Raw genomic sequence first — 25084 nt, forward strand, 5'->3', positions numbered from 1 at the left:
GCAGGAGAATTTAATTTGCTGAGTGTTTGTCAGTGTTTTGCCAGACACGTACTGATATAGCAGCGTAATCTCTGATTGTAGCTCCTACTGTAGTTCGCACCAGCTATTGATTAAACCTTTGTATTTTACCTTCTGCTGAGGTAGATGAATGTGGGAAGAAATTTCCTGTAGGTGAAAATAGAAGCTGTGTCTGTATTTTTACATATACTGTATTATGGTCATAAAGTTGACTCCTTGGCCAGGAAAGTACTGCCATAAACTTGCATTTAAAATAGTATCTAAACTACAGATACTGAATATATATTAAAAAAACCACAACCCAACACCCTATACCAGCAAGTAAGATAATACTAAGTATGTCTTCAAGCTAGGACTAAATCCCTATTTTATTAACATATATATTTGCAAAAGCACACTTTGCTAGCTGTGAACTAACTAGCAGTAGGAAGCATCTATAAACCTCAAATAAATAAGGTAGATACACACATGAAGTTCTCTGTTCATTTGTTATTTTGGAACGGTCAGAAATCATAATATTTCATTTCTACATTTTATTAACTAAATCCTTGACTAGTAAAGCTTTCTTTATGATATTCCCCTGCAGGCTTGCTTCTAAATGGAGATGTTTGAATGCTTATGTAGTTTAATAGCTTGAAAGTGTTACACTAGCTTGTTGTAATAAGAGCTGCTTACTGGAAGCTGCTCTAGTACTTCTTACAACCGCGTAAAAGAACCCAAATCATAACAAAAAGCATAGTGATAACTTGACCTAGATGCCAAGAGTATGTAACTCGGTATCCAACGTGTTTTGGTACGGGATTCAAAGGCCCCGTTTACTGTCTGTCTAGAACGACTATGCTCTTCATATTAAAAAGCGGAGCTATTGAAGGAAACTGATGTAATCTAGTCTGTATGATACATTAAATGGATTTATTAAAAAAAATAGTGTGTTTTTCTAAAATCATCTACGAGAATAGAAATCACGGCAGAGAAAGCTCCTAGGAGAGGTGGAAAATTACAGAGTTATTAGTCAGCGCCTGCTTTAAAAACCAAGCAGTCCTAACATCCAGGCAGGTGCAGAAGGCTTCTGCTTTTTGAGTGGGGTCGCCAAGAGCTGGGCTACCCAGGGAGGGAGTAAATCCCTTCCTTCCGCCCCCTCCGCCCTGGGAAAGCCGCGTCCCGGCGCTGGGGGCCATGGCAGAGCCCACGGGTCAGGGCTGGCAGCTGCCTGGCCCTGCACTCTGTCGTCATCCCCAAGCACGGACGTGAGGCGACCGTGGCGCCGGGAGGCGTTCACCTCACGGAGCACTTCTCTGGAGCGGGGCGGCTGCCCCAGCGACTCGTGACGAGGCACCGCTGATGAGGTGACATCATAAACGTGCTGGCGGGTTGACGTGCGGTGGTGACGTCACGCCAGGGGGCGGGGTCAGCGCCCAGATTGGCCTGACCGACCCTATCTCCACTGCAGTCCTCCACCGCCCTCCCTTATATAGCGGCCGGTAGGTTCCGCCTCCGGAGCTCGATTGGTTGAGCTTCGCCGGCAGCAGGGCTACGATTGGGTTTGAGCGGCTGTCCGTCAGCGGGCTCAGGCCTGGCGCGGCCTGTGTGGAGCACCGGGAGGCCATTGTGGCTGGGGCAGCTCTGCGCGCCGGAGGGAGGAGGAGGAGGCGGCGGTGGCGGCGGCCGTGGCCCGCGAGCGCCGCGCCCCGTCCCGTCCCGCCGAAGCCCGACCGAGGGAGGAGACGGTGAGGGAGGCCGCCCTGAGGGGGCCTTGCTGGGCGCCGGAGCCGGACGAACTCCCGGCCGCGGGGCCGGCCCTGTGGCGACCGGAGTCCCCGGTGTGTCCCGCGGGCCCCGCCCGCCGAGGCGCGGGCAGAGCCGGGGTTCCCCGCCTGCCGCCGCCCCGGGCTCGGCCGAGCGGGAGGGAAACCGGGGGGGGGGGGGGGGGGGGGGGAAGAGCGAGGCGGCAAGGTCGGGGGGCCCCTTCCTCCTCCGCGCCTCTGCTGCGGGGCTGCCCTGGCCGAGCCCCCCGCCCTTCCCGGTGCCGCAGTGCCGCCACCGGCCCCGGCCCGCTGCGCTGCGGAGGGCGCTGCCTTCCCCGCCGCCGTTCCCCCTTTTGAGTCGTGCCCGGCCCCGGGGGATGGTGGGGGGGGGATCGCCCCCGGGGCCGCGGTGTGCGGCCGGGCCGGCGCTCGGCGTCCCCTGGACCCCCCGCCCCGGTTCTGAGGGGGTCCGAGGGAGCGCGGCCCACCCGAGGGAAAGGCCCGTCCTGCGCGGCCCCCTCCGCGCAGTGAGAGCGAACCCGGGCTTTCTCTGGAGCCGAAGCGATTCCTCCAGCAGAAGTTTTAGAAGAGATGCAAGAAGCGCTCTTGCTGGGTTACGTGGCTGTTACGTAATTTTACAACAGCGTAATTGGTTACAGCAGATGCACGTTTAAACTTTTTTCCCTCTTTTCTGCCAACTTGCCCTAGCAGGGGCGCTGAGATAACTAACATCCAGTGTTTGTCTGCAGTGTGTGTTTAACAGCTGGGCGATACTGTAACAGGTAGTTGCTAAAAGCTTTGGTCAGTAATAGCTTGGGTTGCTTAAAAACAAAAAAGTCGACTTCTCAAAGAGCTAAACAGATGCGGAGTACCTCAGAACTCTGGTGTAACCGATTGACATCACCCAGCTACTGCTTTGCTACGCTTGCCTTTCGAAACACTCTGTTCAAGTAGAGGGGTAGAAGGTAACTCGCTGTGATTTTGTAGTTGGACTCATACTTGTTGATATATATATTGCTGCAAAGATTTAAAAAAAAAAAAAAACACACAACAAACCAACAGTATTGGATAATAGTCCTTAAAAGGGCACACCTGTATTTGAAGTGCATTTGCAAGGGTGAATAAGAGAATGAGGGGAGATTTTCTGCAGAGAATTTCCATACCTTTTCATAAATATGTTTATATACTAATTGTCTTCATTCCATCCACAGTAGAATTTTAGTTTGAGGCTTAAAAATCAAGCTAAGTTTCCTGATGTTCTTATGCTTTATTGTCAGTAACAACTCTGTAACCAAAACAACCCCGGGAATGTGTTCGCAACTGCTACAACCTGTTTATTTCAGAAGCTTTTGACTTGAAGATATCCAGAGGACAGATCTGGTTAATAATAAGGTGCCATTTTTTTAAAATGCCTTTTAGGGAAGTGACTGTCTAATACAGGATGTATGCTATAGTGCAGTTGCTTTCAGCTTCTAAAAATTTTGTAGTGGAATTCCGTATAACATAACGCATAAGCCTACTGATGGTAGGTTTAGTGTGTTTGTTATTTTTCTAGTTACCTTTCATGAACAACAGGCTGAAAACCACTCCTGTAAGTTTCCTGCATGTGATGTGCTCAGTCAGCATTGTGATTCTTAAATTTTCCCGATTGTACGGGCGAGTTATATTAAAAAAAAAACCCCCAAACAGCACTCAATCTGTATGCATCTTGTGCATGCTCTAAAATAGAAAAATGTCTTGAAACACTGTGATTCAGTAATGTGCTGTCATAAATAAGTAGAAGTATGTTTGTATGAAGTAGAAGACCATCCTGTGACTTTTACAGTTGCTGCTGGTCATGTTTGGTGCAGCTGCAGCTAGGAAGCCATAAATTAAAACTTATATTTCAGAAATGTAAATAATGCCTGCTTCCAAAAAATTCTTGTATAGGAGAAATGTGGAGTATGTTAGCTGGAGTGATGAATGAAATTATTTCAGGTAGGAGTGTAACAGCTCGGGATTAAGAAATTTACTTGCAAGACATACTTTTCCCTTGAGCAATGGGATATCTGGGGTGTTTGGGTTTTTTTGAGGGATCTTGCCCCCCAGATTGTCTGTCTGAAGTTGTGTGAACAGTGACAATCCCTAGGCACCTAATTTTACATTAATGCGTATGTCTGAAATAATGTATGACCTGATGGATCCAAGCAGCTTGCAGCCCAAGTAAAAACTTAGGGCTCAGCGTTTGGAGAGGCCAGGTACTTAGCATGGTGAATTGTAAAGCATGTCAGAATACATAAAACTTGTGTGCTGTGATGCCTAATTCCCTCTTTGGGTCTTGTCTAAAGAGCTTACCCTGATCTCTAAATGATTTTTAAACGATGGCTTTGTGCAGACAGGGTTCCTTAAAGGAAGGGTTTCTTTGGGTCGGGGTAACTTCCTTTTCCCCTACATCTTTATGTTTGTTATAGAAAAGTGTTTTGTTAACCCATGAAGAGGTACAGCAGAGTTCTTGTGTAACTAACAGGTCTTTAACTTGATACCCAGCTTATGCAGAATGTATGTTTTTTTGGTTTTGTTCTGTAAGTCCTTTTCAGAGGTAGGATCTTGACCTTCCAGCCGTACCTTTCTTACAATGTATGAAGATTCACTGAAAATACCATGGCTGCTCTCAGGGACTGTTAATCAGAAAATTTGGTACCTTAGAGTCCACAGCTTTGGAGTAGTAAAAAGGGTTGTAAAGAAGAGTGGGGTTTTTACTGGGGTGTAGTAGGAAAGGTTGAGAGCACCTCTAAAGGCAGCACTTTGGTCTCACGATAGTGGAACTGCATCTGACTGCCCCTAACAATATTGTGTATGAGATGTAATTCTCTTCCTCCCCCCTACTGCTGTGGCAGAGGCAGAAAGTTGGTAGCTCACATTTTCCCTTTGCTGATCGTTTCTCCTGTGCTTTTTTCCTTAAGCTTCTAAAAGGAAATACCAAGTAAAGTTGCTGTCTAAATTGCTGCCAGAGATGACCAGTTCGAGTGTCTGCTTCTTAAAATGCTGCTTAGATTTTGAGTAACTAGAAGGTAAAAGGGACTCTAGACGTTTCTTGAGAATCCCTTAAGACTAACCGTTACCAGGTCAGATCAAATCCTAATAAAGACTGAGTTTATAGGTCTTCTGCCTGTTTTACTTGCAGATTTCTTGGAGTCCATCTGCTGGCTTCATCCATGGAAAAGATGCTCCTCCCTTGTACGTGCACCCAGGAAGAGAGAGGTCCGAGTCTAATTCTTGAAGCAACCGAAAGCCATTTGTGTGGCTGCATGCCCTTCTAGGATGGGCTTCTGGGTTGCTCTTGAGGCTTTTCTGTTTTGCATTGGCTCACAAATATTCTGTAGGCCAGCAAAGAGAGAGAGAGACTAGTTGCTCTTTCTTCAGCTAAAACAGACATTGTACAGGCCAGTGGTTAGGACAGCAGCTCCAGGGGAAGGTGATCTGCTTTCATTTCCTGTTTCAAGGAACACTTGACTGTGCAATTTGCTCTCGGCTGTAATGATGCTATCTGTCATAGTGAATGTAAAATTAAAAATGGGAGAATGGTAGAGACCTCTTCAGTAGTTACTGAGGTAATTTTCTTGCAGCGTTTGGAAGAGGGGTTGAGGCCCAGGAAAACTGGAGGTCTGTACTCTCGTTACTGTAGCACTTCAGAGCTAAAGAGATTTAGTCCATTATCTTGCTCTTCAATGTAACTACCTACCTCTAATTCATTCTTGACAGATGGATATAACTTATTCTCTATTATGGCATGAAAGTCTCCTTGAAACTGTAGCACAAAACTAATTCTTTAGGACTACAAGTACACTAACTGATAGCACAGGATGATATGGTGTGTTTAAAATGGGAGGGAGAATGGGTTGTGATAGGTATGGATCAGGGAAGGGTTGCCTGGCAGAGGTGAGGAGGCAGAGCTCTGCTTGAAATTTCCTACTGAACTAGGTTGAAAAGGATGTTGGATAAACTGCAGCAGCCATGGGGTTTTGGGGGCAGTTGTTTTATTTCAAAGCTGTTTTGCAGTTGTAATCAAGTCTTGTATTAAACCCGTGTTTTCTTCTATGTCTGTGAACTCCATGGGTTTCTGCTGTTGCTTTTACCTGTGTTATCAGTGTTTGAAAGACATCATATATGGTTGGGGTTTTTTTGTTTTTGTTTTGGTTTTTTTTTGTAATACAGAAATTAATAGCACATAGCAGTAATTCTAAGTTGGGGAGTAGCCTTCAAGGAGTAGAGAGTTATTGGATTTGGGTCGTTTTGTTTGGTTTTTACAGTTGTTTACTTAGCTGCTTTTTGGTTTAGGGATTGGAATAGAAACATGCATTTACTTAAAGCTGTGAAGGCTATAATTATTTGCTGTCTGCCAGTATTTTTCATTAACAGTGGTAATAAAATGAAGTTGAAAGAATGCTTATTTAATGGTGTGCTATTGAAAAATTCATATGTATTAAAATATGTATAATACATTTTCCATCTTGTCTGCCTGAAATTAGTGAGAGATTGAACATTTGTTTTCTTTCTTTTTCTTTAAGATCTTGAAAACTTTACCGGGTCCTTGAGAGAGAAAACTACATGACACTACACCATGAGTGACAGTAAATGTGATAGTCAATTTTACAGTGTTCAAGTTGCAGATTCAACATTCACTGTACTAAAACGTTACCAGCAATTGAAGCCCATAGGATCAGGGGCACAGGGCATTGTTTGGTGAGTAATAAATATTTAAATATAAAAAGCTACAAATATAAAACAAAATTTGATTGTATTCATGATAGAGGTGCCAGAATGTAAAATACTGATGATAATTTCTGTCTTTTGCTACAGGTTTATGGACTAAAGTTCTAAAACACCCGCTTGCTATAGTTCGTGTGCAAACCTTTTTTGTTGTTTTTAGTGGAAAATTAATATTTGCATAACTGCATAAATTAAAACGCTCCACAAATTTCCTTCTTATTAACAACTTTATTTCTGTTTCTAGTTCTCACATTCCCCATGTAGTTATGATATTGCAGTGTAAGGTATGACAATGCGATGGTGAGCGATTCTGGGTTTTACTCGTTTCTTCATCATGGCCCCCTTTCTTCCCCCCCTTTTATTCCCGATCACTCCTGTCCATTTCTAGGAGCCATCAATGCAGTGCCTTGCCATTAACTGGCAGGATGAGGCAAATCAGTGTCATTGTCACTCCATGGATTAACCAGAAAGGGATGCTGTGTGAGGGGTTGGGCTGGCCGGCTCTTCCTTGGTGTGTCACCTCAGCTATGTGTCCAGCCTCCACTGGCCCAGGACGTGAGAGTCGTTAGTCTGATCCTGAACCTTAGTCTCTTGTATGGCACCACACCTCTGGGCCAGCTAAAGGTAAACACTTTCAAATGTTTCTTAGACTGCAGCAATCCATTCTACACGACTTAGTGCCAGCCCGTATTTTGTTGGGCAAAACTTGCTTGGTAATAGCAGAAATGTTTATTGATGCATCTTTTAATTCCATACACAGGGGAGCAAACAGATAAGCTCAGGAGCTCTCTAACATTAGACTTAATCACAAGGCATAGTGGGCTGTTCATGCTTTAAATCCAGTCTGCAGTTTCTCTTCATCTATAAATTCTGCAGAGTAAGTGTGATGACTTGTGCATTGTGAGCAACTCCTTATACAGCACCTGCCCATGTCTTTTTGGCCTTTTCATAACCATAGTAAGTTATATATGTAGGAAGAGTGTGTGTTTTTGTGAGAACAAGCCTTTATTTTTAAATTATTTAGATAGCCCTATTGCCCTGCTTGTAGGTGAAAAATAAGCAAAATGAGAACACCATATTTCATTCTTCTTTAGTGGGTTGAGTGGTGAGTGGATAGGCATACTAGATCTTGGTTATTAGTGTTTGGTTAAGTTTTAATATAGTGCTAACATTTTCCGGATATAAATATTCTTGAAGTTATGCTTGTTCTAGATGGCATGCAGAAATTTAGCATGGTTTTAAGTGTTCCTCCTCTCATTAGAAGTAGTGCATTTCTAAACTATATGACTTAAACTAGGTGTCTGCTTCAAAATGAAGTTAGGGTAGTATTAAGGTCAATGTTTGGGAGGAAGAAGGAATGATCTGATTTATTCACTTGTTTTGAGAATACCTGATTTATGGAACAACAGAGTGAAATGTTGTGTAAATTTTCATCCACATGTGAAATACCTGAAAACTATGTCCAAGTCGAAGAAGGTGCAAAATCTTAATTTCTCCTAAAATTCCTTGTAGTACACAAAGGAAAGATAGAAAATACTAGGATGTAAAATGTAGAAAACTCAGTGTAAGATGAGCGCTATCTTGTCATGTTTGGCTGGAAAAATTGTCAAGTCATTAGTGTGGCACACAGATGTGATGCTTTTTTTTTTTAATTATCCAGTGTTTAACATAAAAATTTGGAAAAGTATTTCTGGAGTTTTGTGTGGGGATTTTTTTTTTTTTGGTGAGAAATTTTTAACACTATGTGTTGTTTCAGCTAGGAGAGGTCTGGATTCTGCCTTTTTTTTTTCCTCAAAATAGTAATGGGAAACTCCATTGGTATTGCTTCTGCTTATTTTTTCTTTGATATTGAAATGTAGGAAAATAAGTGGTTTTAAAAATACATACTTAGGAAAACCGATAAATGAAAGCTCTAGGAAGATGAAAAAGTAACTTAGTTGTTACGTAGAGGGTATTTCTAGCTCACTGCAAACAGGCTAGGAGAGGAATTGGATATACCTTTTGTATTTTATATACAAAGTACACTTATACGTGACTACACATGATAGCACTTGTTTGTTCATAAGTATTAATACATCTGCATTCTTATAATCTATTTAGCACTGAATAATCACACAAAATTATTCTTTTGAAATAATTTTGTCTTTGACTTCCTGACATGTTTTTCCTTTCTTGTCCTTGATTTCCTAAATTTTCTAGTGAATCTGACTTTTCTATCCCAGCAAATTTCTTTGTTTTGCAGTGCAGCAAAAGCATGATCTTATAGCACAGCTTTGACTGTGTTGATAACTGTACTTACAGTTGCAGTTGAAGAAACAGTTGGGATAAGTTTGTTACTATTTGCAAACTCCTGTTTAGGCAGTAGGGGAAGAGTTAGGGAAGTGGAACTGGCCGAGCAAGAGTCCACAGGAGTAGTGTATTGAAGTTCAAAGCAAAAGTCATTTGTCTGCAGAAATGAAGTGTGATTTCCTACTATAATTTAGATCATAATATTTTGTTAATTTCATCATATATGTGACATCACTACTCTTAATATTAAATGTTTGCAAAAGATGCAAAACTGTCACAAGTGCAGTGAAGACCCTCTTATAACTCGCTATGATCAAATTGGAATTGCTGTTACACAGTGGGATAGACATTGAGATTCTTCCATGATATCAAACGCTGAAACAATTTGTAGACATTCTGTTAGTAGCCAAGGTGGTAATTGGGTAGACTCTGGCAAATCCACTTTTTTAAAATCTGTGCCTGAAACAGTTGCCATGATGAAAAGGTCTCTTTTGAATTCAAATGAGCAGGGCTGGGGAAAGAAATTTAACACTATTTACATCCATGATTTTTTTTTGTTCATTTATGTAAAATTACATGATACTTAGAAGTGTGGTCTTGGTGGTAATAGAAGTTATCTTCTCCCCTCCCTCCCCCCGGTAAATTAAAGAAATGCACACTCACATAATTTTTTTACCAATTTTTTTTTTTCTTCTAACAGTCTGCTTTTAATTCTTCCCCTTGAATTGTGTAGGTAGCAGACAGCCTTTTTTTTTCTTTTTTTTTTTTTTGGAGGCGGGGAGCTCCAATGTCAGTCACTGCCATGTAGATGAACAAAATAAGATATTCAGGTGGAGTTCTTCATATGTGCTCAGACTGAGCCTTGACATATCAGGTATATGTCAGATCACAAAGGGACACTTCCCCTAAAATTGCTCCTTTGTCTGCTGCTGACCTGTGATTGACTTGAACAGCTAGTTCATGCAGACCCTGTTGGTTATTGATTTTTATACTAATTCCCAGGTGTAAAGTCATTAACGTATGCAAAACTTTTAAATTTACATATAGCATCTTCTAGGTGAAGTGAATACTGAAACATCAGTGCTTTCATATTTGGGAGGAAGATAATTTCTCCGGTTGTCAATGGCCAGTTGCCTTCCTCCCATTTTGTGTTTTGTTTTACACAGACATAAAGGCTTTAAATCTGAGAGTGATCGTATCATTGAATAATGACTTACATATTTCACAGAACTAAGCTGAAATAAATGCTAGCAAGCCTTTAGTGCAAGTGGCACATTCATTCAAATTTGGGACGTGTAATTTGGGACATGCCTCCAAGAAAACAACATCTCATGGGTGAGCCCTGCTTTGTGGTGGTATATTGCTTTTTCCAGTAGGGAAAGCAGTGAATTGATGCTGGTAAACCTCATACAATTTGAGTATTGCTGTTACCACAGGAGAGCTGTGCTTTTTGTAACAGTACTATAATGTGTCCTTTCAAGTCTGGTATTGTACATATCTTGATGAGGTGGGGAAGGAGCTCACAAAGAGCTTAAATATGCTTGGAAAATACATGTGAATGAAAATTCTTTCCTACCCTATGAAAGTAACATTAAATGGAAATAGAGTAATGTGGGAATCCTTATTTAAAACTAACTATTTAAACATTGGAGCTCTTGAGTAATTTGTGGTATGACTTCACATATATTTTGCCAAATAGTCTGTGTGTTAATAATGAAGAATATTCCCACTTTAGTCTTGTTTTGCAGGTACAGATAATTTAGCTTTAGATTCTTACAGCTATCGAAGCAAGTTTACACCTTGACCTCAAACTGCAGAGGGAACAAGCACAACTGAAAAACAAGATAAAATTAATGGCCATGTTCACTTCTAAACTCTCATATTGTTCCCTGCAATCTGAGTTTTCCATGTTTCTCAATTCTATGGATCTTTTACCCCCCCCCCCCCCCCCCCCCCCCAAAACCAGATGATGAATGTAATTTTCTGCTAGGCACTACAATTGTTTTTAATTGTAAACTATCCATATACAGGAGAGCATTGATGCCTACAGAATTGATCATGGAGACATGGTTGTGACTCTGCTTTAGCAAAGAGAAATTTCTATTGCAGTTACTAAATGACTGTCAGTCAGCAACAGTGTCCAAAAAAAATACTCCAAATATACAGATTAGGCAACTGAAATGCATCTTGATATCAAATAAGCTTAAAATATTTTTAGATCTTGCAATTTTGAATGTGAGTCTTGAGTCAGCAGATTTGGTCTTAAGACAGAAAGGAGAGCAAGAAGACTTCTGATGAGTGTCAGTGGCTTCTGTTTAACCTCTTTGTATTTATTAAAGGATGTGTAGATTTTAAAGGTTTGTTTTCTAAAGGAAAATTGGATGAGGTTAGTATATAACAGCTTAGTGGATATGCTTTGTCTCAAAACTTGATTTCTTTCCTCTCTCCTGTCTCCCTGTTGCCCCCTCCTCTCCCTCAAACAGACTTCAACTTAAGTTGTTTGTCTTTGAAAACTTCTAGTGCTGCGTTTGATACAGTCCTTGGAATAAATGTTGCTGTAAAGAAGCTGAGTCGTCCTTTTCAGAATCAAACCCACGCAAAAAGGGCTTACAGAGAACTTGTTCTTTTAAAATGCGTCAATCACAAAAATGTAAGTTTGGCTTTATATTTCTCTCCCTCATTATTGTAAGTTGTCAAAAAAGCTCAGGATTTGCTCTCTTACTTGCTATTAGTAACCGAAGTAATAAAAAAATAGTGAGAGAAAGACTGGAAAGAATTTTTGTGGGTAATGCAGTTCTCCACAATGTATGGTTAAGTTATTGGGTGAGCTGTTTGCAGTATGAAATGGCAAGGGGAGGTGGCTTTTGATGTGTTGTTGGTATAGGTTTACCATCAGTGTCAGCTTTATAGAGCTGGCCTTGCTGTATTGTGTTTGTCCTTCTAAGTTGTACTGCAGCAAAGCCTGTTTGGCAGTGGGTTTGTTTGTGAGTTTGGCTCTTGTAACTGCACTGTAGCTAAGACTTCTGAGCTTAGGCAAGTGTTTAACTGGTGGGGTTTGCAGGGTGCAGCACTGTCTAAATTTATGGGTAAACAGAAGTGAAATACAATGGACAATACACATATATTTTCAAGTCTTTGAACCTTATAAAATAACAAGCCTTCGTGTCAATACTTCAGTGTTCAAATACAAGAATATAAGATTTGTGTGACTGTTATGTTCTGATACTAACATGAACTAGAAACTTCACTGATCATTGAAGTTGTGCGCTCAAGTCTCAAACTTCCTGGAGACAATTAGCCTTTTAGGATTGATTTTTAAATAAGTTTTTGGTGAAGTCCAGAAGTAGCAGAATAAAAGCAAGGTGGTTATTAAGGATGGCAGTACAGTGATTTTAGCAGTTCTTCCAGAAATAGCACACCATAGTCTAAGTTTAATGGGATGGCAGGGGCACCTCTGTGTATGTGTTGTTGGACGGTCTTGGTTAAAATTCCTTGCAAGATGTGTGATTTAAAATAAGATATTATTATTTATGGGGGGAAAAAGGGATATATTTCAGGCACTGGGAGGGAGATAGGTGTCATATAACTTTAAAAAGAAAAAAGTGGTTTTGTTCTGTCTTGGTTCCTTTGGCATACATGCTGCAGTTTTGAACTATTTCTGAATTGGCAGTTTTTCAGCGCATGTGAATTGAGGGAAGCCAAATAACATTCAAATTGTATATAGTAACAGCATGCATTTGATTTTGAATAGTAACTTCTGCCATAGTGGATTTTTATGTGAATTAAAGCAGAAGTTTCTTCTAATGTTTATTTTTATTTTATAGATAATTAGTTTATTAAATGTATTTACACCACAGAAGTCACTAGAAGAATTTCAGGATGTGTAAGTACTAGATTTTTGTTTTAATTTTCCTGAAAAATACTGGCCTAAGCCCTGGAGCTGTATTTCCAGTGTCCTACAGACTTCACACTTTGAAAGCAGAGGGTAGCTAAAGGCTGAATTTAGCCTTTAATTATTAGTCTTTATTTCTAGATTTCTTTAAGAAAGACCAAGAAAGTTCTTTCACTACATGCATAAGTGGAAGTGGAGAAATAAAAAAAGGTTATAGAGCTTTTCTTCATCTGCCTGCCATACTTTGCTGATTGCATATGCATCTGGTTTGTGTGCATTGTCCTTTAGCTAAACGGGTCACCTCAGGATAATAACTTGGTCTGAATAACCTGATACCATTTTTTTGGTCATACCAGTCACATCAGCACAACAGTATTTTTGGCCTCAGTTAAGAACTGAGTATATTTCTTTTTTTATGCAAGCTATGGCAGTAGGTCTAGAAAGGATTCATGGTGATTTAATTGGTGGGGTATTCATAGGTTCCAGTGAATATGCTGTTGTGGTTTGTGAATGGGCTTCTAGGGTAAATGGGAGAGTGTGTGTGTCTGAAGGGGGTAAGCAGATGATATTTTAACTTGAAAATGAATAATTCCTTAGTTCTTACTGTGCTTTTGTTAATTTTTGTAATTTTTTCAAATTAAAATTAAGTGATAAGAAGCATAATTTTTTTGATATATTGCAATGTCTGCAATTTGCATCAACTTCAGTCAGTCTTATTTTTTCATGCTGCATAAACTCAGAATTATTCTTCTGTATTACTGTTTATAAAACCAGTGGAATTCTAATCTCTCGTGACAGACTGTTGAACACTTAATAGTAAGACTATTTGAATAGATAATTTTGACACTGGTCATGCATGATTTTTTTAATCATAAGCTTTTTGACATTTATGTTAGCAAAGTAGTTGACTTTTAATAAACATCTCTCATGCTAAGCTTAAACCTGATATGAAAAGTAAGACTTGAGTTTTCTTAATGCTTTTTTTTTTCTTATGCTTTAGATATTTGGTTATGGAGCTGATGGATGCAAATTTGTGCCAGGTTATTCATATGGAATTGGATCATGAAAGAATGTCTTATCTTCTTTACCAAATGCTATGTGGTATCAAACATCTCCACTCAGCTGGTATCATCCACAGAGTAGGTAGTATTAGATCATTAACAATTCTCTTTGTGAACACAGATGTTCTTAGGAAGCAGGGGGGAAGGCAACGTGTTATTTCATTCATAAGAATATTATTAAACCCGAAGATTGTTTCTAGTTCAAAGATAAATACTGTATTGTAAATAGGTCTTAAATCAGGTTAGCTCTCTGGATTTAACTAACGCTGAACTGATTAAAAGATAAAACATGAGTATCTGTGGAACTTTCAAATTACTAAAGGACGACTCTTTGAAATCTAATATTTACCTCTTAAATATCTCTATCCTTGGAGATATTCAGATGCCATCTGGATATGGTCCTGGGCAACTGGCAGTAGGTGGCCCTGCTAGGGCAGGGGGGTTGAATCAGATGACCTCCAGAGGTCCCTTCTGACCTCAACCATTCTATGATTTGGAAAAGTAAAGTTTGTAAATGATCATTATTTCAAAATCCTGTGTAGGCTTCATATATCTCTCTGCTTCTGTTGTTCTGCTGCTGTTTTGTTTTTTTTTAAATTTTTTTTTTTTTTTTTTTTTTTTAGTCCATTACCAGTCTGTTTGACAGTTCTGCTTGTTTTCTCTTCCTTTACTTTTCTTCCCCTACTTCCTGGACACACTTGCCTTTTAAATTTCTTTCTTTTTAGCCTGGTGGCTGAAAACTATCCAGTTCTACTTGAATGTGCTTTTTCTCGTTATGTTCAATCCATAAACATAATTGAGAAGCTATATAAATTACAACAGATCTACTTCCTTACTTTGCTGAAGAAAACCTACCATTAAAATCCTGTGGTATTAGCCAGGAAGTTATATATCATTAGCTTAAGTCTGTATCCCGGTAGTCTTGGTACTGGGCTTTCCTCAAATTATGGAGTGAGGTGTGTAAGGGACTGAAGGGGGGAGGGCTGGAACTCCAGCTGAACTCCACCTGACATGTTGACTCTGATTTGGACGTAAAGGGGAGAGACAGTATTTGCTGAGAAATTTGAGCTCATAGGTGCTAATGGAGTGATCAGCAGAACTGATACTGGTTGAACAAGACAAAAGGCAATGACAGGAACCACCCTATGAGTAGCTAAACAGAGGTGTGAGGTTTATTTGAATGGAAAGACTAAAGTGGTGAGCATTATTAGGTTGGGACCAAAACAAAATGACCTTTCTGGAATGGAAACTCTTGATTAGATTGAGAAAAACTTTGCATTTTCACTACCTCCTAATTTTGTGAAATTTGCTAATCACTGTATGGCAGGTGGCTTATCTGTCATAAACAAATACACTTATTGATGCTTTTCGTGTTGGGATACTCCTTTTCCTACAGATGCTTGACTAATTCATGATCTCTTTAGGATCTGTGTCCTAATAACAGTATTTAGAATGCAGTTTCCTTTACCACGCAACTATTAATGCCCAAAATAGGTCCACTTAATGTGTCAAAGGAAACAGATATATGTACACATTGTGCATATATACAGACCATTATGTAACTGACTATACATACCGTCAGTGCACAAATGGGTAAAATAAGACTCTGCAGACAACTTTGATTGTGATTTTCCCTGAATATTTTCAAGTACTTAGTCGTGCAGAATTTAACTTGTCTCTAGTCTGTAAATAAGCAGATATATCAGAGCAGGAATATGCAGTTGTTAATGAAGTGAACTGGTGGCATATATTGACTGTGGATGGGTTTGTGTGTATTATTCTGTATGTTGATCCTTCCTTAACTGAAGTAATTTCTTGTTAGGATTTGAAACCCAGCAACATAGTAGTAAAATCAGATTGTACGCTCAAAATCCTTGATTTTGGACTGGCAAGAACAGCATGTACTAACTTTATGATGACTCCATATGTAGTAACACGGTATTACAGAGCACCAGAGGTTATCCTTGGAATGGGATATAAAGAGAATGGTAAGTTGCTGAAGTAACACTTTAAATCTTTTGTCAAAAGTGTGTCTGTCTCAGAACCTAACAGCTTTAAAAGGGGGAGGGAAGTCTGGTTTCCCCCTGCCATGTCTGTTGTTAAAGTATGTTAATCATGTATTGGAAATGACAAAAATTACACTGTAATAATTTTGGAGAATATAATAGTTTTCTGCTCTGTGTGCCTATCTCCATTTAACATATATTGTTCCCTCTCCCTGCTATTGTTATATCTTTTCCTATGTTGTCCTGTTGTCTTGTTGCCATTTTTTATTCTACAAAAAACTGTTGAGACGCTTATGCTGGATGATATTAAAAAAAAAACAAAACCAAACCAACCATCAATATATAAACAATAAACCCTTTTATCAATGTGATTTTATTCTGAAGCATCTTCTTTTGACAGTCCGTCCCCTTTTGCATCTCTGATTATTAAAATATGTTTCAGATCCCTATCATAAACCATGCCTTATATTCTCTTCCAATCTGCATAGCACTCAAAGAGGCTGGGTGTTATATTATTAAAAACAACACAGTTATATTATGTTGAATGTTGAGCCAACAAAATTGCTGGCAAGGAAATTGTCCTTGACTTGCATTATTGGGGGGTTTACCTGCTGATTTTTACTAGCTGTGGAGTAATACGCTGCCTCCTCTGGACTCCTACGCTAGTACGTCTTTTTGCTTTATCACAGGGGCTTGGGGATACCATGCTTTCTGTATACATGTAACTTTGGCTGTGTAAAATAAGGGACTTGCAGGACCTTGCTAGGCCACGGGTAATGAAAAAACCACTTTCCTTAATGTGCAAGTCAGCTTGTCATACAGCAAGTGTTGATGTGGATCAGAGCTTTAGTAGAGGCTGTTCTGGATTGGGACAAAAAAGAAATTATCTGCAGGACTGTAGGAATACAGCGTGAGCTTACAAATAAATAATTGTGGTATTTAAAAAAACCTCTTTAATCTTTTGTCCTTGTTGCACCTAACATATGATAGTGGATATCTGGTCTGTTGGGTGCATTATGGCAGAAATGGTCCTCCATAAAGTCCTGTTCCCAGGAAGAGATTGTATCCTTCTTCACGGTTGTTTCGGAAATGTAAACACTGATTATATTTTACAAAATGCTAACAACAAAATTTAGCAACAGTCAGTTGGTGTTGATATGATTGAAAATTCACTTTAGCAGTTTGGTTTTCCACATTGTTGTGTTTTATTGTAGATGCTAGATGTTTTTGTTTGTTTTCCTCACTTTTGTTCATGATACTTCATAATTTGACCATTTCATTTTTACTTTCAGTTGATATCTGGTCAGTTGGGTGCATCATGGGAGAATTGGTGAAAGGTTGTGTGATATTCCAAGGCACTGATCGTATCCTTCCCTAGTCATCCTTGAATCCTATCCACTTCCAACAGAAACACAATTATTTTGATCTGTATAAGTATAAAAGCATAAACAATATTATCAATAATATGTTTTAATAGATCTACTGTATGACTTGAAGTTAGTGTCATTAACCAAATTGTTGAGCTTTAGATTTTATTTTCATAGTAGACTATATTTAATGTAATTTGTACTGGTTGAATCCATAGAATTTATATTAAGAGCTTCAGCTTTTGTGGCTTAAAAAAAGGATACCGTTAGGTTTAAAAAATAAATAGTAGTAAGTATATTTTCTTAATCTTGTTCTTTGTAGATAAGTGTTACAAGCAAAAGCCTACAAAGTTACTTTTTACTATGCATGGATTTTGCTTGCTATTTGTTTGAACAGTAGACTCATTTTTTTATTGTACAATTTTTTGAGTTTCAATCAGATTTTTTTTCTTACTAGCACTAGCTGGGCAACAGTGTCCTAATTGCAAGCACACTGCATGAGAAATCTTTTTTTTATTACTATTATTTAATATAAAAAGAAAAACGTTTTCTTTTTGGAGTTTGTTTCATTCTATGAAAATTTTATTTTGGGCTTACTTTTTCTGTAAGATTGTTATTCCTTCATTTCTCTCTTCAATATTTTTGACCCAGATTTGTTTTCATAAAATTCTGCTTTCTTGTATGATAGTAATTGTAAGAAATTCTACTGTATTAAAACCAAACAAAACCCTCATATATATGTTTTCATGCCTTAAGAGATTGGAAGTCTCAATAATACATCACTGGATCACAAACAAGTCTTTACACTGTATTAAGTGAACAGAAGTGATCATTTAATAAAGTAAATTTTCTTTGAAGATTTTGATGTATTTCAAAATATTTTCCTAGAAACAAAATTTAAAACATTTGGCTCATTACCAAGTTCCAGTTATAAAAATTGGAGGAAAACCAGTTTCATCCTTTATAAATAATATCTTACAAAGTAGTAGTGTTGTAGGGCTAGACATTCAAAATTGATCAGTAAATAAATAGAATCCAGATGATGTAATTAAACCATGATTGCCAGTTATGGCTATAGGTTATAAGCTATAGCTACTAGTGGTCCAAAATTTTGAAGAAAGTATATTTTTGCCTAGGTATCTTATAGAGGAGGACTTTCAATTTTAATGCTAAATTTCATGACACTAATCTTCAGCAGTTGATCATGCATTATTTAGTAGTACAAATGATTAATTGTTAAAGAAGTCTTTTTGTTTTCCACCCTTCTTCCTTTCTATACTTATTGTTTTGCCTTTTGAAGCCTTCAGACCAACCTAACACAATTCTTCATGTATGTTATACGTCTTTCACCTGCATGTTAGCATGGGCTATTTTGATTTATTCATGAATAAATGGAGGAAATTTTGTCCATACTTGTTGAATATGCAAGTTAGCATTTGTGGTTCTCTGGTGATCACTGAAGCTCCACCAGTCTATGTTCCAAGGAGTTTCCTCCTCCAGTATCTTAGTGAAGTGCATAGCTGTACTTACAGGATTTTTTACTTCTTGTAAGACTTTAATTTCTCTTTAATGTGAAATACTGGTAATTATTCGTGTTGTTGAAACTTTTATTGAATGATAACTGCTTCAGTCAGATTGTCACTTTTATTTACTTTCAGCTGCAGGATTGTTTTGACAGTGTGGTTTACGGGTGATGCTGGTGTGCACAGCCATGAAGCTTTCCTTTTGTTTGGACTGTGTTTTGGGTTGGTTTGTTTTTTTAATGTAAATTTAAAAATGTCTTCGTATTTGAGGATTTAAAGCAGGGAACCAAGTTCAGCATGTTGTCTACTGATGTGCCCTTGGCTATCTTCAGGAAAACCTACTCTTAGAGTCAATAGTTTGTATTTTCCCGTATGGTCGTGGGGATTGCCAGGATACTTGCAGCCGTGCTCTGGGTGGAATGAGATGCTCTGTGTTGCCAGGGCGGTGGATACACTGAACCTGCTCCTGCCTGGTGCTGCGGAGGCCCGAGTTACTGGCAGTTGCTGTTGCACTGGAAATGAGAAATGTAGAAAAACCAGGCAACGTAGGTACCCAGGATGAAATCGTGGAAAGCCTAGCAGCACCAGAGTGTATTTAATGCTGTTTCTGCCCAGGTGGTGAAGGGAACTAATTGCCTGACTGATGCAAACAGTGTAAGGGGGTATTCATGCTTTCTTGGGAAAAATCATGCCTTGTGATTGTAATAAGGACTCTGTTTTCAACTTCTCTTCCTCCAGAGTTCTAAAAAGTAGGGAGTAGGCAGATATGCTTGGCATGGGCTAAACTTATGGTTACTTTTGACCCCGAGGTCACTAGAACAGGAAGGGTAGTTTTGTCTGCAGGTTGCAAGGTTATTTGCATAGCATGCTCTGTGTGCTTTACATTGAAATTAAGGTTTTTTCCAATTTGGGGTTCTGATAAGAGGCTTAGCTTATTTCAACCCTATATTGGGGAATTTTAAATTTTTTTTTTTAATTTTTCAGTATCTGTAAAGCACTTAGAAGCAATCCAACTGAGACATGGGGTTTTTCCATTTTTTTTATTACTGAAGTGGGATAGGCCATTAAGTTTTTCTGCCTTCCCCCCCCAGTGTTCTGAGGGCACAATAGACTGGACTCTAATTTGATTAGCTGACTAACCAGACTGCTGTTACTCAAAGAAAAAGCACCTTCTTGAATCTAGATTGGTGGAGATCTCACAGAAATCAGTTTTCCAGCTAAGAACAAAATTTCCTGATGTATGTTAAAATTTTTCTTTGTATGTGCTTTGTTTTAGTATGAGAGTTAACAATACTGACTTTTAATTTTGATTTTAATATAATTTTTCCATTGGACTGTATTCAATAAGCAAATATTTTCAATCTTTGTATCAGAAGTCTAAAGTCTTAGCATGAAGCAGTGACTATACATATATTTCTAGTTGTATTCTTGGCACACTAACTGAAATAAAAGCACCTCAGTGTTTTTTAAATACATCTTAATTCAAAGTGCAGCATACTTTTGTTACAAAAATCTGTCTATGAGAATGGATAGGAAAGTGCTAGATTATGAATTTAGCTATGAATGTTTGCAAGGTTGATGGTTAGACTCTGCTGGAATTGCACATTCGTTTTATCAGGAAAAACTGTAAAGTGTAAATCTGAGTAAACTTAAATTTCAGAAATACTAATGCAGTGTCTTCTCAGTGTGATAAAAGAGCTTTGTTATCCTGACTGGTTACATTCAGAGCGGACTCTGGTATCCCTCTGATAACAAGTGTCACCATGTCTAGGGGAAACGCTTTCCCTTGAAAGAGGGAGAACGGTCAGTCCAGAAGAAACATGAGGCAGAATTTCAACTTGTGGCTTGTAAATGCAATTCCTATAAAATATTTAAATCCTGAATTTCAGATCAGGGTAGTCTTTGAGTATTACCACAGTTGATACACAAAAGACCTTGCTAAAAACTTAAAGGAATCTGTATGCATTGTTCAGAAGTCCTTTGAACCTTTTCTGAAGTTGAAAATTAGAAAAAAAACCAAAACAAACAAAAAAACCCCAACAAAACCCCACCAACCATCCAACCAGCCCCTTCCAAAAAACCCTACAACCCAAAGCCTAATTTCTTTAGGAGACAGGCACAAAATTCCTTACTTTGAATGGGATGTATTTGCGCTTTAGGTTTTTTCATGTATTTTTCCCTACCTTTGAGTATCTTAAATGTTTATGGTATTACGTTGTATTTCAGAGGATTCAACAGCAGCCTTTCTTTTCTGTCCTTATAGGTTTTTTGCTATGGATACAATTGCCAAATAAAGCTTCCTTTGGGCTCTGAAATAGTATTGCTTTCAATACTAGCTAATAGATAATAATTAGTAAAAGATACTTAAGCATAATGCATTGTGCAGCACTTCTAGCCTGTCCTTAAGATTACAAAATCTGAATCTTATTTTTATGTCAATCTAGCTTTTTGCATGGCAGCTCAGAATACTGTTGATGCTAGAATAAAGTTCATATTTGTGTCCTTTGTTCAAGTTTTCATTAACTTTTCAGATTTCTGTAAGTCATATTTTTGTATAGTGCAGACTTCAAATTCTTCAGCTGATTTTCCTAAAGATATGGTGCAGATATTGATCAATGGAATAAAGTTATTGAACAATTAGGAACACCATCAGCAGACTTCATGAAGAAACTACAGCCTACAGTGAGGAATTATGTAGAAAACAGGCCAAAATATCCTGGTATTAAATTTGAGGAGCTTTTCCCAGACTGGATATTTCCATCAGAATCTGATCGTGACAAGTTAAAAAGTAAGGGGATTTTTTTTTTAAGATGTTAATTTAAAATGTCTGCAATACATTTAATTTAAAAAAAAAAACTAATAGAAAATGTTTATTGCAATAGGTGTCAACATTAGAGGCTGCATACCTTCTGTTTCTTTCATTTATGACATGTCCTGAAATCTTAGTAGTAGTCATTAAACACAGAACTACTTCCCTGTTCACAGTATTCTGTTTAATTCTCTTAATTCTAATCCATTGAATAATGTCTTTTGTTTAAATGTTCTCTGAAAGTAATACTTGTTATGGAGGTTATTTGTCATTATCTTTTTCTGGTTGATGTGTGCATATAATTCATTTTGGCTGTATTTTGACTTAAGATAATTACTGACATAAGATGGTGGGTTTTTTCATTTTTATATTCTCTAAATGGTCGAATCATTTATTTTTTTTACATAAAATAACTTGTTATAGCCTATTTATTTTTACAGTGATCTTTCAGACAAAAAAGAAATTCAGTGAAATGCCACTGCAACAATGGGTAGCCAGTTATCGTGCAGTAACACCTTTAAAAGAAAAACTAATTTGATGTTACAAAAATTAGATCATTACGGTACCAAGATGTATTTTTAAAAGCTTATTAAAAATGTTTAGTGTGTTTTTTATGTTCAGTAGTTAGTGCCAAATAAACTGTGACCCATGTAAACAGCAGAACTATTCAAAACTGAGGTTGGTTAGTGTCAGCTGCAGGGTTTATTTTGGATAATAACAAAAAACCATTTACATTAAAGGGGTAGGACCTCATTAAAAAAAAAGTAGCTGTATAGGAAAGCTTGGATTTGTGGGCCTGTTTTCGCAGTGAAGTCTGTTACAGTGTATGTCCTGTGATCCCAGTATTTGTTTTCTGTGTCAGACATTAAACTCTACAGGTCTTTTACATGTATGTTCTTTTCATTTTTACTTTCTAGCCAGCCAAGCTAGAGATTTATTATCAAAAATGCTTGTAGTAGATCCAGACAAGAGAATTTCTGTAGATGAAGCCTTACGTCATCCTTATATTACTGTCTGGTATGATCCAGCTGAAGCAGAAGCTGTAAGTTTGCATTTAAAATAAATCTTAAGACATCAGTTTAATAACTTTAAAGAATACTTTTAGTGAAGAGCATGCTTTGAACTCATTCTTCAGGTAGCAAAAGTCACACATAAGGTCTTCCGATCAACATTAGGGGCAGAATCACCTGGAGAGCAGCTGCTGGAGTGGAGTTGATGTAATATTGAAAGTGGTTGTTGATGGTTGCTTTTACTTTACAGGAAGAGTTGCCTATGTGGTGGTAAATGAGGGATTTTTGAAAAGGGGACTTTCTCTAAGGCCCCATAAAGCCTTACAATGAGTTTAATTTTAGTTGATGCTTTTAAACAGCCTTCAGTGGGAGGCAGGACTTAAAAGCAAATTCTGGAGTTGTAAAATGAATATGTCTTTGAGGTATAGGGAATACACTGCCAAAGGTGAAGGTAACAAAATGCTAAAAAAGTTGTCATTTTTAGGTTTTCTTAGTTATGATTGGTTGTGCTAACTTGATGTAGTAGATATACTATAGACTTTCTTTTCTTTGTAGCCTCCACCTCAAATCTATGATGCACAACTGGAAGAAAGAGAACATGCAATTGAAGAATGGAAAGGTAAAAAGTGAGCATGACAAATGACATTTATTGTAATAACTTGTATTATTAATGTGTGGCTTGCAGTACATATGTGCTGGAATGTGTAACTGAATGGAACCCACTATTCCAGTCATGCAGTACTGCCTGTGGCAATAGGAAAAGAAATCAATAATGGAAAAATGTTCTATTTGGAGTGAATATCTATATATACATACATGTATGTATGTATATATACATACATGTATGTATGTACATATACATACATGTAACATTCTGAAGTCTATTCAACAAAATGCTGCAGTTTTCATTTTTTTTCCTGAGTATTTTGTTGTTGATAAATGTTTGTAATCTCTGGGTTTTTTCATGATAGAAAATTCTCTAAAAGAGAAGCACGTACCTCTTCGCAGTGTGCATTATTTAAGCCATATCTCTTGACAATATTTACAATTAATTTGTTCTGGAGTTCTTAAATAGCAGAAAAGTTTTTTGGTGTTTTTTTTTCTGTCATGATTGCTTATTTATTGACTAAATAGGTTAAACTGTTGACTTAATAAACAGAATTGTGGTATGGAAATCAATTACACCTTATAGTTCTAGTCAAAAACATTAAGTGGTGAGGCAGTTCAGATTTTACACATTTACTATGAGGACCAAGGTTGATAGACTTCTTTGGCTTAGTACTTTGGAAGTCACTTGTTTTGTAAAAGAGCTTTATAAATTTCAGGTATTGGTTCTAGTTTATATATTATTTTCTTTAGGGCATGCCTGCACAGGTACACTTCAAATTATTTTGGATTAATGCAAGGTGGAAAATTAAAATGGATCAGTTAAATCTAATTGAATCCATTTGTAAATGTTGTTGCTCAGAATTAGACATCTTAATCTGTTTAAATATTGTTACTCTTAATTACATTAAGACTAAACTACTTTGAGTTAACTTGAAAGTATAACTTAAAGTGTACCTGATGCTCTGCAGCAGTAATAATCCTTTTGCTCTAGAAGGGGCCGAGGTAAGCCATCTTGCATGAACCATACTACAGACATATCAAACAGAATAATGGATGCTTCTTTAAAGTTACAGCTCTGATTTTTTTTTGTAGTTGTTCATAAGCCTCTATCCTAAATTGTCCTTGATTAATAAATGAGGGCTTTCATGCAATATATTAATTGTTTAACCTGCTTCAGAATTTCCAGACTTTCCTCAATGTATCTATGGAGATTGTTTTTTAAAGACATTTGTGTATGGTTTTGTTATCAAAGTAAAATTTCCAAAGGGGTTATCCATATGGTTTTTAAAAACCAAATATTTTTTTTTTCTTTTTACAGTTAATATTGGTGCATAGTAGGTATACATAAATTTTGGGGATGAGATGGCTGTTATTTTTGAATGGACAGCTATTCTATTTATAAAATACGTTGATTTTGGTACATTCTTGGTGTTTTTCTGCGATGCATAAAGAAAATTCATAGAATTCTCTAATCATTGCTGTAGGCCTTTTTTTTAAAAAAAAAAACAAAGGAAAACAAATACCTATACTGTTGTAGTTCTAGACTGACCCTTAGCCATGTCATTGTACCTTTACACATATGTATATTGTATACGAATCCTCTGTGATCTTAATGTTTTTTTTTCTATCTCATCTCTCATTCCTCCCACCCTTCTCTCATAAGAATTAATATACAAAGAAGTAATGGATTGGGAAGAAAGGAGCAAGAATGGTGTGGTAAAAGATCAGCCCTCAGGTTAGTCATTGTTTCAGTAGTTCTGTAACTATGCTACATAGTGCTGATCTGTTGCACTGGTAAATGAAGAAATCCTGCTTAATAATCCAGGTAGGCAAAAGTTCTTTTGTTCAAGGCTCTTGATTCTGATCTGCCTTTGGAGATCAATGTGCAGTAGTTTTTCACTGTTATGAAGTAAGCTGTAGAAAAACTTAAGTCTTGTGTGTCCAACACCCTGAGCTGCCTTCTCTCCAAAGGGCTCAGTCATCAAATGAAATAATTGATACCATGG

General features: G+C 37.9%; 1 protein-coding gene across 7 annotated transcripts in view; it reads left to right on the top strand.

The window, feature by feature from the left end:
* Window positions 1–1605: 1605 nt before the first annotated feature.
* Window positions 1606–25084, top strand: part of MAPK9 (mitogen-activated protein kinase 9) — a 31152-nt gene continuing 7673 nt past the window's right edge. For 2 of the 7 annotated variants that reach the window (XM_049829245.1, XM_049829249.1), the window contains exons 1-11: window positions 1606–1745; window positions 6311–6485; window positions 11322–11451; window positions 12626–12684; window positions 13694–13832; window positions 15577–15742; window positions 17053–17124; window positions 21256–21438; window positions 22377–22501; window positions 23025–23088; window positions 24742–24813. In XM_049829245.1, the coding sequence (XP_049685202.1) occupies window positions 6364–6485; window positions 11322–11451; window positions 12626–12684; window positions 13694–13832; window positions 15577–15742; window positions 17053–17124; window positions 21256–21438; window positions 22377–22501; window positions 23025–23088; window positions 24742–24813 (1132 nt within the window). In that variant the 5' untranslated portion in view covers window positions 1606–1745; window positions 6311–6363. Of the gene's footprint in view, window positions 1746–3040; window positions 3156–4926; window positions 5004–6310; window positions 6486–6900; window positions 7137–11321; window positions 11452–12625; window positions 12685–13693; window positions 13833–15576; window positions 15743–17052; window positions 17125–21255; window positions 21439–22376; window positions 22502–23024; window positions 23089–24741; window positions 24814–25084 lie in introns of those variants that run through there. The other 5 variants (XM_049829247.1, XM_049829246.1, XM_049829248.1 and 2 more) reach the window with 5 other exon arrangements.

This window comes from Accipiter gentilis, chromosome 26 (assembly GCF_929443795.1).
Source record: "Accipiter gentilis chromosome 26, bAccGen1.1, whole genome shotgun sequence".
Lineage (NCBI taxonomy): Eukaryota > Metazoa > Chordata > Aves > Accipitriformes > Accipitridae > Astur > Astur gentilis.